This window comes from Elephas maximus, chromosome 7, assembly GCF_024166365.1.
Source record: "Elephas maximus indicus isolate mEleMax1 chromosome 7, mEleMax1 primary haplotype, whole genome shotgun sequence".
Classification (NCBI taxonomy): domain Eukaryota; kingdom Metazoa; phylum Chordata; class Mammalia; order Proboscidea; family Elephantidae; genus Elephas; species Elephas maximus.
This window is the reverse complement of record NC_064825.1, coordinates 111452545-111470627: the sequence shown is the minus strand read 5'-3', so window position 1 is coordinate 111470627 and position 18083 is coordinate 111452545. Positions and strand designations below refer to the sequence as shown.

The 18083-nt window shown below is 37.2% G+C and overlaps 1 protein-coding gene and 1 pseudogene across 1 annotated transcript; both read left to right on the top strand.

Annotated features, from left to right (window-relative positions):
* The first annotated feature begins 1986 nt into the window (after positions 1-1986).
* LOC126080369 (olfactory receptor 4P4-like) lies at positions 1987-2925 on the top strand. The gene has a single exon (XM_049891608.1). It carries the CDS (start codon positions 1987-1989, stop codon positions 2923-2925), a length of 939 nt encoding a protein of 312 aa, XP_049747565.1.
* Positions 2926-6835: 3910 nt separating this feature from the next.
* On the top strand, positions 6836-12253 carry LOC126080368 (olfactory receptor 4P4-like; annotated as a pseudogene).
* The last annotated feature ends 5830 nt before the right edge of the window (positions 12254-18083 follow it).

Sequence of the window (18083 nt, the reverse complement as noted above, 5' to 3'; positions counted from 1 at the left end):
TCAATCAACCTATAGGGAATAAACATTGCATCAAACAGAAGAAATATACATACACATATAAGTATATCTAGATAACACCAATTTAATTTTTTCTCTATAAATATATTGATTTTAATCCTTTTAAAATGTGATTTGCTGTCTTTTTTACAAGTTTTATAAACATTCAAAAAATAACTTCTCATTATTTAAGTAAAATTTATTGAATGATTCCTGTCCTGTCTTGGGGCAGATGTCAAAATAAAGCTTTTTTTTTTTTTTGTATAATATTGAGAAATTCATGAAGGAAATAATGGTTGTATTCAGTGCATATAGGGGGATTATTAGAGGAGATACTGGAGTTGATAGATGAACGAAGTGAGTGGCTTGCATTTTGCATTTTAGGTAAACGAGGAAAGATAACTGTAGGGAAAAAGAGGCACAAGTCAAAGAAATTGAGGGACGAGCTAAAGTGGAGATTGATTGCTCCCTTCCTATCTTGCTACTACTTGTGTGAGAAGCATACAGTACGTAATTAATAGCATGATGTTATGGGTTTAGACATTTTATTGTCAGAGCCTCCTGGGCACCAATGTGGAATACGTTTAAGGAGTGTTTTAGAGAGAATAGGTGAATTGTACTGAAAAAAGAAGGGCTTGCTTCAGCGGAGAATTAGTACTAGTAAAAGGCGACAACTTGGAAGCTGTTGGGAAAAATTTATCTCTGCTTTGGCTTTTAGGGTGAAAAAACACGGATTGCAGGAAGAACTAACATGAAAGTTCCTAGAATAACTCCAAGAATAGAAGAACTATCATAGTCACTTAGGCTTCAAAAGCTATCATATCTTTTTTTATTGTCCTTCATAATGTAGTAAATAAAGATTAAGCTTTCAACACAGGGTCAGGCTTAGCATGAGTCGAAGGTGGTGCTTACCCTAGATGCAAACAATTTAATAATCAAGATAAATAATATTTTAATGATTTTTTCTTTTAATGAAGAGACTAGATTCTCATTAAACAGTATACATACTGTTTTACGACATTGTCTACCAACCCCACTACATGTCAACACTCTCTTCTCGACACTGAGTTCCCTTTTAGCAGCCAAGCTGTCCCCTCCTGCCTCCTAGTACTTGCCCCTTTAGTTTATTTTCTTTTAGGAGACTGTCTAACCCTGCACTACACTGTCATCATGAGCAGAAGGAAGTGTCGTGTATTGATCTTTGCTTGCTGTACTGGGGCATTTCTGCATTCCTTAGTGCAGTGTCTCCTCACTATCAACTGACCTTCCTGTGGCCCCAGTGAGATAGATCACTACTTCTGTGATGTCTATCCTTTGCTGAAACTGGCCTGCACTGACACATATAGTGTTGGGACCCTGGTTGTCGCCAATTCAGGCATGATGGATTTGGTGAATTTTGTTGTCTTGATGCTGTCTTACTTCCTGATATAGTACACCATCAAGGTCTACCCTGCCAAAAGTCACAGCAAAGCTCTTTCCATGTGTAGTTCCCACATAACAGTTGTGGTGTGTCTTCGTTACTGAGCTAAAAGGGTGTATGAAATATTTAAAAATGATGCAAAAATGCACAATAAGTGGAATATCAAAATTTTAAATAAAAACAGGATTTGAACCTAAAATAGCACACTTCACCCTGGCTCTTTTTCAACTTATCAAGAAGGCAAGCTGCTCCAGGACAAGAAACGCATCCTCTCTAAGCTCACTTTTGCATCCCATACATAGGGCGAGTGTAAATCTTAATTTATGTCTTGAACTATTATAACTATTGCTATCACTCCATTTCACTCTATAAAGTAACCTGATTAGAATGGTAAGCTACAGGGTAAACCTGCAAGTACAGGTTTAGAATGAATCAGTACAGGAAAGCTGATTGAATAACTTAATTTGTTACTACTGTACTCTGATTCACACTATGCTTAGTGAATATTTCTGATGCTAACTTGTCACTTTTTTCCAGTTATACTCTCTGAGAATACACTGCATCAGACCATGGAAAATATCAATAATGTCACTGAATTTTTACTTTCGGGACTTTCCCAGAATAAGAAAATTAAAAGCTTGTGCTTTCTATTATTCTTATTTTGTTACATAGCTATTTGGATGGGAAGCTTGCTCATTATCATTTCCATCACTTGCAGTCAGCTAATAGACCAACCCATGTATTTCTTTCTTAATCATCTTGCTCTCTCAGAGCTGTGTTATACCTCAACGGTGACGCTCAAGCTACTCACTGACTTACTGGAAGAAAGGAACAGAATTTCTTATACTAGCTGCATGGCACAGCTTTTTGCAGTGCACTTCTTTGGGGGAATTGAAATCTTCATCCTCACAGTGATGGCCTATGACCGCTATGTGGCCATCTGCAAACCCCTGCACTACACTGTCATCATGAGCAGGAGTAAGTGTTATGTATTGGTCTTTGCTTGCTGTACTGGGGCATTTCTGCATTCCTTTGCGCAGTCCCTCCTCACTATGAACTTACCTTTCTGTGGCCCCAATGAGATAGATCACTACTTCTGCGATGTCTATCCTTTGCTGAAACTGGCCTGCACTGACACATACAGCGTCGGGATCCTGGTTGTCGCCAATTCAGGCATGATGGGTTTGGTGAATTTTGTTGTCTTGATGCTGTCTTACTTCTTGATATTGTACACCGTCAGGGTCTACCCTGCCAAAAGCCGCAGTAAAGCTCTTTCCACTTGTAGTTCCCACATAACAGTTGTGGTTCTCTTCTTTGTGCCTATCATGTACATTTATATTAGACCAGCTGCAACTTTTCCAGAAGATAAAGTATTTGCTCTTTTCTACACCATCATTGCCCCCATGTTCAACCCTCTGATCTACACTTTGAGAAACTTGATGATGAGGACTGCCATGAGGAAAGTGTGGTGCCAGAATCCACTTTTTACTGGAAGGAGAAAGGACTGAAAGGCATGTCTACTCCTCACTGCACACCCTATCCAAGTGAGTTTGTACCATCTTAAGTTTGTTAAAGTAGGAACTGACCCTGAGAGACATAAGCTTAGGCACTGACATCAATCCGTTCATTAATACTATAATTTACCTTGAAGTACCTTCTTCTTTCTTTGCTAATCTGTTTCTTATTGACATTGTTCCTGCAAAATTGAGTTCAACATTTATTCTTTTCTTTGGTATTTTTTTCTTTGGATTTTGTCCATAGGTTGCTTTTCAGGGCCCACATTTCTAACCTCTCTTTGCTTTGGTTCCAATGAATCTCCAAATTTACCTATGCTCCATTGGTATCTTCCATCCCAGATTTAAAGGGCCCATATTGGCCCACTGGTTAAGCGTTCAGCTGCTAACCAAAGGTCAGTTTTTCGAACCCAGTGCCACTCCACTGGTGAAAGATAAGGCTGTCTACTTTTGTGAAGATTGCAGCCCTGGAAAACGTATAAGGCTATTCTACTCTGGCCAGTAGGGTCACTAAGAGTGGGTTTCTACACGACAGCACTGGTTTGGTTGTGGATATATTGTCTATTATTCTCTCTGCACTTCCCATCCAAAAAAGAGGATCAAAAATTTAGAACCACTTTTTTCACTTAGCTCGTGATTTTCCAATTTGCTGAAGAAATGCTAAAAACAAAAATATATATATATATATTTATGTAATGTTAAAACAATAAAATATTGTTTTTGTAAGAAATAATGGCTATGTAGAAAATTCAAAAGTGTTTTTACTAAATAATGATGAAAATAAGTATCTTGTTTGCAAAGGAAACTGCTTAACATTGTTTTCTTACTATTGTTATCATTACTAGCATCTGTAAATGAACCTTTGGAAAATGATATTTAAATAAAGATTTGAACATAAAAATATTTTATTTGATTTTCCTTCATACTTTAAAAATATTTTTATAATCTAAGAGCTACAAACACAAAAATTTCACCACTTATCTTCATACATGTTTAAGTAACCGTATAATATAGCATCATAATGACTTATTTCTATCAGCACAATGTATTTATGAGAACATTTTTCTCCTAAAACTACAGAAAGCCCAGTTTTGAAATGGTGGCTTAATGATCTGCTTTATTTCAATGATGAATAAACTGAAACTCAGAGGATTAAAACTTTTGTTAAAATCCAACTAAGAACTTGAGAGGCAGTTAAGTAATCAAATAAAGAAAAAAGAACAAAAACAAAAGAGAAACAAGCAAACAAAAAACCCATCTTATATTTCTGTATGAGAAACTGTAGCTCACAGATACACATTACCAAGTGTACTCCATACATTTTGTCAAACATTATTCTACAATCTTTTCAACTTGAATTTAGATCATAAGTGAAAATATTTTACTTAAAATTTTTCATATATTTGCCTTGAGCATTCTGCTTTTTAAGATCCATATATGTTGGATGAAATTGACAGCGTCAACTTGCAGTATTAGCTAGGAAACTTAGGGGCAGTGAGTTTAGGTTAACAGAGGAGCAACAACTCAGAAAAGGAGAGGGAGAATGGTTGTACCATGCAAAGAAGGCAATCAGTGTCACTGAACTGTACATGTAGAAATTGTTTAATTGGTGTACGTTCTGCTGTGTATATTCTCAATAACAACAAAAATACTATAAGCTATATAAAATATTTTACTTAAAAATATTATTTATCTTGATGGGTTTGTTTCCAGTGCGCTGTCTTCATTAATCATGTAGACTGAAAGTCAAACCAGTCAGAGTAGCAGCAACCATGACACATCAAGCAGGACAATGGAGGCAATTTTTAGGTATATCGAACTTGTGAGCAATAACTATGAATCTGTGGAAAAGCACTAGGTAATAGAAAAAGGGGAAATGATTTAGATGGCATGGGGAATTATGTTCTACACAACATCCCACCCAGTGCTGTAGTATGCATGAGATGTGAGATGTTTTTCTGCTCTTTGTGAATTTCAGCTGTCAGACACCTCTGATAGATTAAGTATCTTGCAGGCTCGACAGTTGAATCACATCGTAGCCATTTACTAGCTTTGTGACCATGGATAATTGATATTATCTGTAAGATGTGACTTTGCTATAACAACATAACTATATTGTAAAAATCACCCAAGCTAACAAAGAGACATATTTATAAAATGGGTACATATGTCTTGGTCCTGGGGTTATATAGAGAGATCCTGGGGGACAGAGGATTCATTAGGCTGTGATTTGTGAGACTTGAAGTCCTGTTATTGCAACTATTCAGTATTTTGAATTATCTTCGTTTGCTATAAAATTACATAGTGATTAATGTTATGAAAACATGTAAAAGTGGCTTAAGATGGAAGGCTTTAAAATAGATTTTTAAATGTATAAAGGGGTACACAGCATCAGGACATTTTGCCATCCAGTTTTTTTCAAAATCACCTAAAGAACATTTAGAAAAAGAGAAAAAAAAGGGAATTTCAGTAAGAAATTTTATCTTGGGGTGCGTGTTTGTGTGTGTGTATGCATGATTGGACTACTTTTAATGTCGGTTGACTATTTTTCCTTTAAGAACAGACATTATGAATAACAGGCTTATCATATATGCAGATTCTGTTGTGATACTAGGAAAAGAATATGTACATAAAACTAAGTCACTCCAAAAGCCTTGGCCCAGTGCTGGGTTTCCTGATTCTTCAGTGCCTGGGCTGGCTGATTTGGCCACTGGCTGATTAGACTGTGGGAGAAGTCTTTTTTGCCCACAGTTGTAGCCATATAAAGCCAGCATACAGAGAAGTGGAAAAATAAGTGAAGAGGAATAAATATCAACACTATGGTGATGTTTAATGTCCCAATGTGTTACTAAAATATGTGGATGATTACAGTAGTATATGAAAACCACAGTTATGCAATAAAATATTCATATTTTAATTCAATATATAATTATTGAGTTTCTAACATATGTAATAAAGTTTTCTTGTTACTAGGAAAAGAGCAGTGAAATAAAAAAAGACGTGACCCCTATCCTCATGGAATTTAAAATCTAGTAAAGAATAAAAACTAGGAAAGGAACTGAAAGAGGAACTCCACTGATGGCAAGCTATAGTTCAAGGCTTGGCTTTTTTTTTTTTTTTACATGGTCTGGAGTTATCATGAAATGATAATCCATTTGCATCTTGTTTAGCCCTCAGATGCCCTTCAAATCATTTGCTTTCCTTCCACAAACATCTGATTGCACCACACTTTCCATATGGCATTTTCATCTCCATGTTTCTAAGGGGTAGACAAGAGGGTTGAGCATGGGGATGATAATTGTGCAAAAAAGTGTAAACACATTATCTCCTGGAAAAGTTGTTGCAGGTTTTATAATTAAAAATGACAGATGCAAAAAACAGAATCACAACAGTGATGTGGGAACTGCAAGTAGAAAGTGCTTTGCAGTGGCTCTCTACAGAGTGTTCTCTCAAATTATACATTATCATAACATAGGAGGCCATCAAAAATAGGAAAACCACCAGTCCCATTAGACCAGAATTGGCAATGACTGAGAAAACAATTTTTTCTATGTCAGTACAGGTCAGTTTCAACAAAGGATAGACATCACAGAAATAGTTATCTAATTCATTGAAGCCACAGATACGTAAAACATTTGTTAAGAAGAAATAGACCAAGGGAATGAAGAAGCCCCCTTGGACAGGCTGCTATGAGAATTGAGTTACATCTTTGCCTGTTCATCATGATGGTGTAGTGCAATGGTTTGCAGCTAGTGATGGACCAGTCATCGGCTATTCCTGTGAGGATGAAAGACTCACTCAGTACCTGTGAAAACAATACTTGGTAAGAAGTTGTCTCATGCAGTTTTTATAGGAAATGATCTTCCTTTCTGTCAGTAAGTGGGTCATTAGTTTGGGCGTCACAATGAAGTGTAGAAAAGGTCTGAGAGAGCAAGGTAACTAAGGAAGAAGTACGTGGGCTGGTTAGTTAGCAGGTGGCATATGATAGAAATCATAATAACCACATTTCTCAAGCATATAGTGGGGTAACATAGTGCCACCAGGGCTCCTTAGCCTGAAATTGTTGTTGTTATTAAGGAGCTAGATAGATAGGTGGGAGTTTATAGGTGATAAATCATTCATTGGTCTACTGGGAATTTTTTTTTTTTTTTTTTTTTAGGTGACATGAAAGGGAAGGATTGTCAAGAACAGAAATTAAGCCTCATCTGTGGCTCTGGAAATGGAGAAAATTGGAGATTCATGTAATTGCTTGGTAACATTTTTTGGCTAGAATATCAGAAAACATTTAAGTAGCAGGTACATTAATTTCCCATCAATAAATACAAACAGGATGATCAGTTTTCCATGAGTTCCCTAGCAACTCAGTTTCTGCAGAGGCTAAATTTCATGTATGAACCATAATTCTCTTGTTTTATTATCAGGAGATGGGTGGGAGAAAATAATTCAGGTATTTTTTTCTTTTCTGTGCACATGACTAAAATAATGGTTTGATTTTCTTTCAAACGAAGAAGCCATTACATTAATAATTGCATAAACCATATTTTAACTATTATTTTAAAAATTAAAAGTAGACTATAGGTGAGGAAATATTTTACAGTAAAACTGGAGGTATGCTAAGAAGCCTCCTTTCTAATGGCTTGCCTATAGCTAATTCTAAATCATAATATTTCAGCATAACCCCAGAATAAATTAATTTGTTAAATTTGTATCTCAACCTCCAAACTTGCTGGAGTTAAAAAGTCTGCAGAGAGTGAAAGCCTTAAAGAAGCTAGGATGCTTCTACCTCAAGCCTCCTATTTGAAAATCCTATCACACTTTGTTAAGCACAAAAATATTTCTGCTGGCATACATGTTTTGGTTTGTCTGCTTGCTCACAAGTTTTAATTCAGACATTAAACAGGCTTTGCTGAATAGATAAACTGAAATGTTTAGGGTTTTGTACCTTTTGCTCTGTGTGACCTAATGGTATGTCACAACATATGAACAGTGGTTTGTTTTGCTCTTTTTTTTTTTTTTTCTATTTTTGTTCTTTCTCTCTCCCTGCCTTTTGCTTTCTATAAAAACATTCAGCTTGGTTTTGTTCAGGGAAGTATCTCCTAGGTTTTGCCGAGAGGTGTCCTTCTACCCCTCGATCTTTTTCTGAAATCTGATAGACTATAAAATTAACCTTGTATGTATATGTATGTATGCATATATATGGATGTTTAACACTTTTATGGTTCCATTTTCATTGCAATGGAATTCTTTAATTTGGAGGAAAACATAGTTAACTTAATCTATAAAATACAGGGGTAAGGATGGGATTTAAAATTAAATTGATGAGAAAATACAGCTACAAAATTAGGACAATATATATTACAACTTTTAAGGAAAAGGGGTAAGAAGCTGATGATGTATTTTGGGAACTAAAATTATACAGACAACTGGATGATGTGGTCATCAATTTTATGTTAAGTATCCAAATTATCAGAAGCTTTGGTCAACACCAACTGCAATGGCTTAATTTTCCTAAGTTGATCCCGTTAAATTTAATATAGTTTGGTTTTGGGTTAATGTAATATTTACTGATTGATGAAGAGATTCAAACTGCCTCTATCTACTCTATATGTTTATTTGGACAAAAATCCATTCTATTTAGAATGAAGGGATTTGACTAGAAGATCTCAAAGTTTACTTCCTAGCCAAAATGATTTTGTGATTATGCAATTTTATTTTCTATGTGGTAGTTAATTTTATTGGGCTGTCCTATTGACAACTGTTAGAATATTAATTTAGTAACAGTAACATTTAGATAATAAATTCAAACATTAACGCTTCCATAGTTTATAAAATAATTGTCATTTGTTGACTTGTTTGAGCTTCACAAGAACCATTTTTGGCCAAGTCTGAGCAGATTACCCCATTTTACAAATAAGGTAAATTCAGAGTGATAAAATGAGAAGTATCCAAATTTGCACACTGTGGGGTAGGTCAGTAATCGAGTCCAGGTCCTAATTATTTGTCTTCCCATAAACATTTCCCCATGAACTTCCCTAAACTTTCTCTCTGAATTAGGCAGTGTTAGGATTCTTTAGGGTTTTATGGCAAAATCGCTAAGTTGTAAAAATATGGAAACAGAAGCAGTTTCCAATTCCACTGTGAGGAAATTGACTTGAAAATATGATAAGCTGAGTCAAGAAAAAAAAAAAGAAAAAAACACTTAAAACTGCCTTTTGCTCCACTTTTTAAACTACTACTTTATTCTCTTGTTCTTTTAAGTTTATAATTTTAGCTGAACTACCTGTAGAAATATGGAAACCCTGGTGGCGTAGTTGTTAAGTGCTAGGCTACTAACCAAAAGGTCAGCAGTCCGAACCCACCAGACACTCCTTGGAAACTCTATGGGACCAGTTCTACTTTGTCCTATAGGGTCGCTATGAGTCAGAACAGACTCAGCCGCAATGGGTTTGGTTTTGGTTTCTGACCTCTAGAAATAGGAGGGCCTAAGTGACGGAAACCTTCACCCTTCACATGCTGGACCACTGGTCCAAAAGATTTGAACCCACCCAGTAGTACCTCAGAGCCCTGGTAGGGCAATGGTTAACTGTTCAGCTGCTAACCTAATGACTGGCAATTTGAACCCACCAGCATCTCCACAGGAGAAAAGACCTGGCTATCTGTTTCTGTAAAGATTACAACCTAGAAACCCTATGGGGCAATTCTACTCTGTCCTACAGGGTCAGTAAGTGCTGGAATTGACTTGATGCCACATAACCTCAACAGAAGAGCCTCAGGAGACAAATCTGGCAATCTGCTTCTAAAAGGTCACAGCCGTTGAAAACCCTATGGAGCAGTTTTACTCTGCACAGATGGGATCAAAATGGTTAGGTCTGGGCTCCAGGGTAACCAACAACAATAGCAACAAGCAATCAAAAAGATAGTCAAACCAATTACATGGGCCTCTTGCAGAGAACATTTGTCTTCCAATTCTAAAATATGTATTTATCATATTAATTTTGCATTTTATTTTATGCTTCATTTTTAAATAATTTTAAGGTAGCATACATTCCACTGTGAGGCACTGGCGGGTCAGTGTTAGAATCCTTACCTCTCATGCTGAAGATTTGGTTTGAGTTTCAACCAAAGCATCTCATGCACAGCTACCAGCTTTCTCTCGGGGAGGCTTGAGTGTTGCTATGATGGCTAACAGGTTTCAGTGGAGCGTCCAGGCTAAGACAGACTAGGAAGAAAAGCCTGGCTGTCTACTTCCAAAACTCCTATGGATCACAATGGAACTGATACGCTGGCCAATAATGTGGATGTCAGACAACTGGGCAGAGTTTTCTTCAGTTGTGCATGGGGTCACTATGAGTCAAGCTACTCATAGCTTGTTGGTAGCTAACAACAACAATAGTTACAACTAGTAATCAGTTAAAACTTTAAATTTGCTCCTACCTCATTAAACAAAAACTTGCATCATTAACAAATTTTGAGTTAATAAGGATTCAGAGCTACATCTTTTTCAAGACTTAGCTGTATATTCCACTGAAACTGTAAAATGACCAGTGCCTATTTGTTTTTAAGTATTGATTGAGTACATTCATTCCTACTAATATAAATACTTAACATAATGTCCTGAAATATTTAAGGAAATCATCATGAGATAACCAGAAAAAATACTCTCGTTAAACAACAGATTTTTAATTTGTAAAACACTGCAATCAGTTCAATTAGACATACTTTTTATAATATGTGTTATATCAGCAATATTATCCAAAAACATTTCTAACAATGACTTATAAATTGTCTTTTCAGGTGACTCTCTGCATTTTAACTGCATTAGACCAGGAAAAATAGGAATAACTTCCCTGTGTTTGGGCCTTACTCAAAACAAGATTATCAAAATTCTCTGCTTTGTATTATTCTTATTTTGTTACATTGCTATTTGGGTGGGAAACTTGCTCCTAATGATTTCTATCACATGCAGTCAGCTAAATGACCAACCCATGTATTTCCTCCTTATTTACCTCTCTCTCTCCGACCTTTGCTACACATCCACAGTGACACCAAATTTAATGTCTGACTTACTGGCAGAAAGGAAGGCCATTGCCTATAATAATTGTGTGGCACAACTTTTTATCATTCACTTCCTTGGACACATCGAGATCTTCATCCTCGCTTGGATGGCCTATGACCACTATGTGGCCATCTGCAAGCCACTTCACTAAACTGTCGTCATGAGTAGGCAGAAGTGTAACATAATTGTCATACATTGTTGTACTAGGGGATTTATGCACTCTGCCAGTCAGTTTCTTCTCACTATCTTCTTACCCTTCTGTGGCCCCAATGAGATGATCACTACTCCTGTGATGTGTATCCTTTCCTGAAATCGGCTTCCACCAATAAACACAAAATTGGTTTATCGGAAATTGCCAGTTAGGGTCTGAATTTTTAGGTGATTGTCATGGATTGAATTGTGCCCCCCCCCCACCAAAATATGTGTTAAGGTGGTTAGACCATGATTCCCAGTATTGTGTGGTTGTCCTCCATTTTGTGATTGTAATTTTATGCTAAAGAGAATTAGGGTGGGATTACAACATCACCCTTACTCAGGTCACCTCCCTGCTCCAGTGTAAAGGGAGTTTCCCTGGGGTGGGGCCTGCACCACCTTTTATCTCTCAAGAAACAAAAGGAAAGGGAAGCAATCAGAGAGTGAGGGACCTCATACCACCAAGAAAGCAGCACCAGGAGCAGAGCGTGTCCTTTGGACATGGGGTCCCTGTGCCTGAGAAGCTCGTTGACCAGGGGAAGATTAAGGACAAGGACCTTCCTCCTGAACCAACAGAAAGAGAAAGCCTTCCCCTGGAGATGATGCCCTGAATTTGGACTTGTAACCCACTAGACTCTGAGAAAATAAATTTCTCTTTGTTAAAACCCTCCACTTGTGGTATTTCTGTTATGGCAGCACTAGATAACTAAGACTGTGACCTTTGTGATTTTGATGGTGTCTTATACTCTGATATTATTTACCATTAGGGCTTACCCTGCCGAAAGTCGTACCAAAGCTCTTTCAACTTGCAGTTCTCACATAACAGTTATAGTCCTGCTCTTTCTGCCAGTCCTCCTCATACTCATTAGACCAGCTGTAAATTTTCCAGAAGACGAAGTGCTCGCCCTTTTCTACACCATCATTGTTTCCACATTCAACCCTCTGATCTTCACGCTGAGAAACATGGAGATGAAGACCGCCACGAAGATGTGGTACCATCAATTGTTTTGGAAGGAAAGTAAATTGCGTGAAAGGCATTTTGAATTTCACCTAAAGCTCAACAGTGAGCCATAAAATTGATGTAGAATGTTATACAAAATGTGTACAGGAGTATGTGAATGTATGCAAGAGTACAAGGTCAAAGCTCAATATCTTTAGTATTTGCCCAAACCACTTCCTGTTTGGAAACTTTTATCATATATTTTGTGTTCGTTTTTACTCTGTTCTCCTCAGATATCTGCTTCAAGTTCTCCATACTTTGACATTTTATTTTGACAATATAATGAAGTCTCTTTTCTCCCCTTCTCTAGATTTTTAATCTCATTCTAGTGAGCCCCTATTTATAGAAACAGGGAGCCACCTAGTAGAGGAGAGATGTAGATTTTATACTTCCTGTCCCAGCATTTAAGAAAAGAGGATAGGAGGATGGATTTTCTAGTTTAGGCCAATAGGTAAATTAGTGGAACATTTAACACCTTTACATACTCAGCCTTCATAAGCATGACTGAAAACACTTAAAGAAAAAAAGAAGCAACACCTTTCTGCTTTCACTGGACAAGATGCTTCTACCTAGCTATTCTCATCCTCTCCCCCATAACGGGAGATACGATATCCCAAAAACCTTGGTAGACATATCTGGACGACGTTAATTTCAATGTTAGTTAAGTTCAGGTTATAATTCTATCTGAAAAATCTGTAACATAAAGATTCAAAAAAACCCAAACCCATTTCCATCGAGTTGATTCCGACTCATGGGGACCCTATAGAACAGAGTAGAGCTGCCCCATATGGTTTCCGAGGAGTGCCTGATGGATTCGAACTGCCGACCTGTTGGTTAGCAGCCATAGCACTTAACCACTATGCCATCAGTGTTTCCTGATAGTAAAAGACATTACAAAAAAAAGAAAAAAAAAAAAGCCTTATTTGAAATAATATAAAAATAAGAGGAAAGAAGAAAGGAAAAATTATACAAATATATAATAAATAAATATAAATAAATTTATAGTTGCCCAACAATGTGAATATATTAAATACCACTGTTGCAGATTGAATTATGTCCCCCCAAAATGTGTGTATTAGTTTGGCTGGGCCATGACTCCTGGTATTGTGAGATTTTCCTAAATGTTGTAAATCCTTCCACTCTGATGCTAATAAGGGAGAATGGGTAGCAGTTGTGTTAGAGCCAAAGGACTCATTCTACAAGATTGGTTTGTGTCCTGAGGCAATCTCTTGAGATATAGGAGAAAGAAGCCAGCAGAGAGATGGGAGAGGGGGGACCTCGTACCAACAAGGAATCACAGCTGGAAGCAGAGCATATCCTTTGGGCCTGGGTTCCCTGCCAGGAAAACTCCTCGTCTGGGGGATTTTGATAAGAAGGTAGAGAGAGAGAGAAAGTCTTCTCCTGGAGCTGACATCCTGAATTTGGACTTTTAGCCCACTTTACTGAGAGAAAATAAACTTCTCTTTGTTAAAGCCATCCACTTGAGGTATTTCTGTTATAACAGCACCAGATAACTAAGACAACCACTGATTTGTATGTTTTAATATGGTTAATTTTAGGTTAGGTGAGTTCCAGCTCAATATATAAAAATGCAAAACACCTAAAAATCCCAGCACCTCACCTGTCACTGCATTGTGTCTTTTAACACAGGTAAGGTGCTCTGTTCAGTCCCCTGCATGTGCAATTCAGTTGTGAAGGGATTTCAGGACTGTAGAGACAATGCTAATCAATGGACATGGAGCTGTGGAACATTCTCTCTTCCTCCTTCCAAGTGGAATGCCTGAGACACAATATTTTATACAGCTTTCTGGGAAGAAAATCCGGTAGGTGGAAAAAACATTTGCTTTTGATGCTGAACAGTGACCAGCTAGAAAATTCACATTCTCATTTTCCCTGTCTTATTTCCATTTCCTCATGCCTGACTTTTAGCTAATAATATTTTGCTTAGTGTCTGATTCTTAGGAAACCCAAGTTAAGATATTCGGTTTCAGAAATGGCTCTAGAAAGCAGACCCTCAGGAAAAAAATTGGGGTTTGGATTTTACAGAAGTCTGAGTGTATAGACCCCACTGCTGTTACGAGGTGACCATAACAACCATTTATAAATACGTAGAAAAAGGTTGGAAGGAAATGTGCAAGGATGATAACAGGATTATACATACGTTATATATATATTCATGAATGTGAGGAAAACAAAAATTCTCACAAGTGGATCGGTAAACATCATGAAAAATGAAGAAGAATTTGAACTTGTCAATAATTTCATTCCACTTGCTTGAAAAATCAATGTACATGGAAGCCAAAACCAAAAACCAAACTTGTTGCCATTGAGGCATTTCTTACTCTTGGGGGCCCCAAGTGTTGCAGAATAGAATTACACTAGGCTGTGCTCTTTCAAGGTCAGATCACTAGGCCTTTCTTCCTAGGTTTCCCTGGGTGAGTTCAAACTGTCAACTTTTCCATTAGTGGTATTAAAGAGGAAAAGTAATAACAGACATCTTACCTTGATTTGAAGTTTTTTCTTATCCACAAAACCAAATATTAACCATAAAAACCTGTCAGAAACTTCTCTACAGCAACGTAAATTTGCCTTAACCTGCTAGAATAGTCAACAAACCATTACCTCCTAATATAAATCTCAAAAAGTCTCTTGCCTGCAGGTGGATGGAAGACAAAACTATTAGCAGCCAGGCCAAAAATTAACAGATAGCAGTTGATCTAGTAAAGGGGAGGAGGTAGGCTTCAATCAATCATGTTAAGATTAGCTAATGGTTAGTCTTCTGCATTTCTCCTTCCTGTTCTCTTTATAAGCTCCATTGTACCTAGCTTCTTGGAGCCATTTGCTTTTTCTGGAATCCATATGGCCTCCTGATATGAATACAGAATAACTGCTCAGAATAAACCTTATGTTCAAATTTTGGTGAGTTTTGATTATTTTTAACAGTAGTCAAATGTTGAACAATTGTGCCACCCAGGAGCTCCATGGAAGCAGCATTCAAAAAAACAGTGATGTATTGCTTTGGGCACATCAGTCACACAAAAACAAACCTGTTGCCATCCAGTGGATTCTGACTCCTATCAACCCTACAGGACAAAGCAGAAGCGCCCCATAGTTTCTGAAGAGCTGCTGGTGGCTTTGAACTGCTGATCTTTGGTTAGCAGCCGAGCTCTTAACCACTGTGCCGCCAGGGCCTTTTTTAAAGTATTAAAAAACAAAGACGTCACTTTGATGACCAAGGTGTACCTGACCCAAGTCCAGTATTTTCAAGTGCCTCATATACATGAGAAAGCTTGACAATGAAAAAGGAAGACAGAAGAAATGTTGATGAGTTTGAACTGTGTTGGCAAAGACTGTTTAATAATACCAAGGACTGCAAACAAATCAGTCTTAGAAGAAATACAATTAGAATACTCCTTACAAGTGAAGATGAAAAAACTTCATTTATTACTTTGGACACTTTATCAAGAAAGACAAATCACTAAAAAAGAACATCAAGTTTGATACAGTGTCAGTGAAAAAGATTGAAAGCCCTCAATAAATGGACTGACACACAGCCACAACATTGGGCTCACACATACTAAAGATCATGAAGGGATCATTGCACTTGTTATACATAAGGTTGCCATGAGTTGAACTCAACTGGTGCCGATGAATAACAAGTATGTACATATGTATCTTTGTATATTAAAAACTATATTAAAATTAAAATCCAAGTTTAAGAAAAAAATTTCCCCAAAATACAAATTGCCAAAAATGTTACCTTTAGTTTGGAATATCTTAGGTAACACGTTTTCCTCTATAAATACCTGAATTTTCTAAAATATCTGGGGTGTGTATTATTTTTACTGACAGGTATTTTATACTAAAACAAAATTTAAATAAACTATATATTTTTTAAATTTCACTGCAGGTATACAGAATCCATGGGAAGAAACAATTTTTTTCTAAAAAGAGTATACTATTAGTATAAAAGCAAAGTGTGCCTAGCCAAAGAGAGGGCATATAAAATGACAGACAGTGAGGGATTCACGTGACCTCAGCCAGAAACTCCAAGACGGGTAAGATGAGGAATTGATTAAGAAAAGCAAACTCATTGTCAGAGTTGATTCCGACTCCAGTTGCTATGGGGAGTTGCTTTGCTGCCACTTAATACAAAGCACAGAAAACTTCTGGGAGAAAAAGCCAATCAACCCGTCAATCCTAAATAAAATTTGTGTGGGCCGAAGCACTGGGCTGAATTAAACAGGAATTCCTTTTGTAGTAGCCTTGGTTTCCCTACAGTCAGAGCCTGAGGCAATGCTTACATACAAGTGGTTTCTTTGGGAAATGATCCCAGGTGGAGGGAATGTGGGACAGAAGGAATAAAGCAGGGAAAAAAAGAGAGCCAATATGAAGATGAATCATATTGTTGGCCATTCTTTTGATGACTGACATCTCTTCTGAGAGACCTGCCGGGGACCTTATGAAACTCATCTCAGAATGTCTGCCTGAGTACAAAGAGGGAACACATTTGTCTATCAGAACCCATTGTCCTTACAAGTCAAGTGTGGCTTAGCAGGCTTTAACTTCTACATACTTCCTGATTGTACTTCCGCAGATGTCCTGTGGGTGCCTGCAGCATCCCAAGCTGCTGTCAGACCAGCCCAAGGACATCAGCAAGAGTTTCTTGGTCAGGGATTAACAAGCAGGAGGGCTGTAATTTTGCACCTACATGGAACTGGTTGTCACAGCAGGGCCTGGAGTAGCCATTTGGACTTGAAAAAAATACAGGAAGTATTCCATCCACTTTTCAAACAACTTATTGTGGGGTAAACTAAAATTCAAATCCTGGGTCCAATTTCCCTGCCCTAAGATTTCTTTGGCATTTTCCATTTTGTCTCTGCTCAGACCTTACCACCAACTGGTTCCTCAGAATTAGTTACAACATAAAGCACTTGCTTTATGGCCTATCAATACTGAATGAATATGGGCCATTGGATTGTGATCAGAATATACAAGGTATAAAGAATTATTAACCCTGACATACCTGTGTGTTTGGAACTTGAGAATCATGAAACCATTTTCAGTGGCACATTTGGCCAACATTTCTTTTGGTAGATCTCAGCAAGAAACTCTTGCTGATGTCCTTGGGCTGGTCTGACAGCAGCTTGGGATGCTGCAGGCACCCACAGGACATCTCCAGAAGTACAATCAGGAAGTACGTAGAAGTTAAAGCCTGCTGAGCCATACTTGGCCTGTAAGGACAATGAGATCTGATAGATAAAAGTCAATAAAAATAGTGAGTGTGTGCAATGGGATAATTATATCTCAGTTAATGCACTTTAAATTCCATGGGGAAATTAATTACCAAACTTATTTGTAATTTCCACCCCTGAGACCACAGTGGATACGAAAAAATAAAGATAAAAAGCATTTCCAATGTAAATGTTGATGAAGACCTTTATTTCCTATTAGTCACAGAAATCGGGAGAGACTATTCCTCTCTTCAGGGAATGTAGTGAAGGACTACGCCCAGGACCAACAGACGCTGATTGGATAGTGAAATTTATTAATCTTTAGCAAGGATAGCATGGATGATAAGCATTTATTCTGACTGCATTGTTAAGCTCTGAATACTGCCTTTGACTCAGAGCTAAACAAATTTACTCATGAGCTATTCACCTGGTAAGTGAAAATGTGACCAACCTATATGAAGTAAGCATTTTATCCAAACAGAAGAAAGTTAAGTTTGCATATCTATACGTACATATATGTATATCTAAAAATGAAATGTGTATCTAGATAATATAAATTACATTTTTCTCTGTAAATATACTGATTTTAATCCTTTTGAAATGTTTGCCCCCCTTCCTTCAAGCTTTTGAAAACATTTAAAAAATAACTTCTCGTTTTTCAAGTAAAATG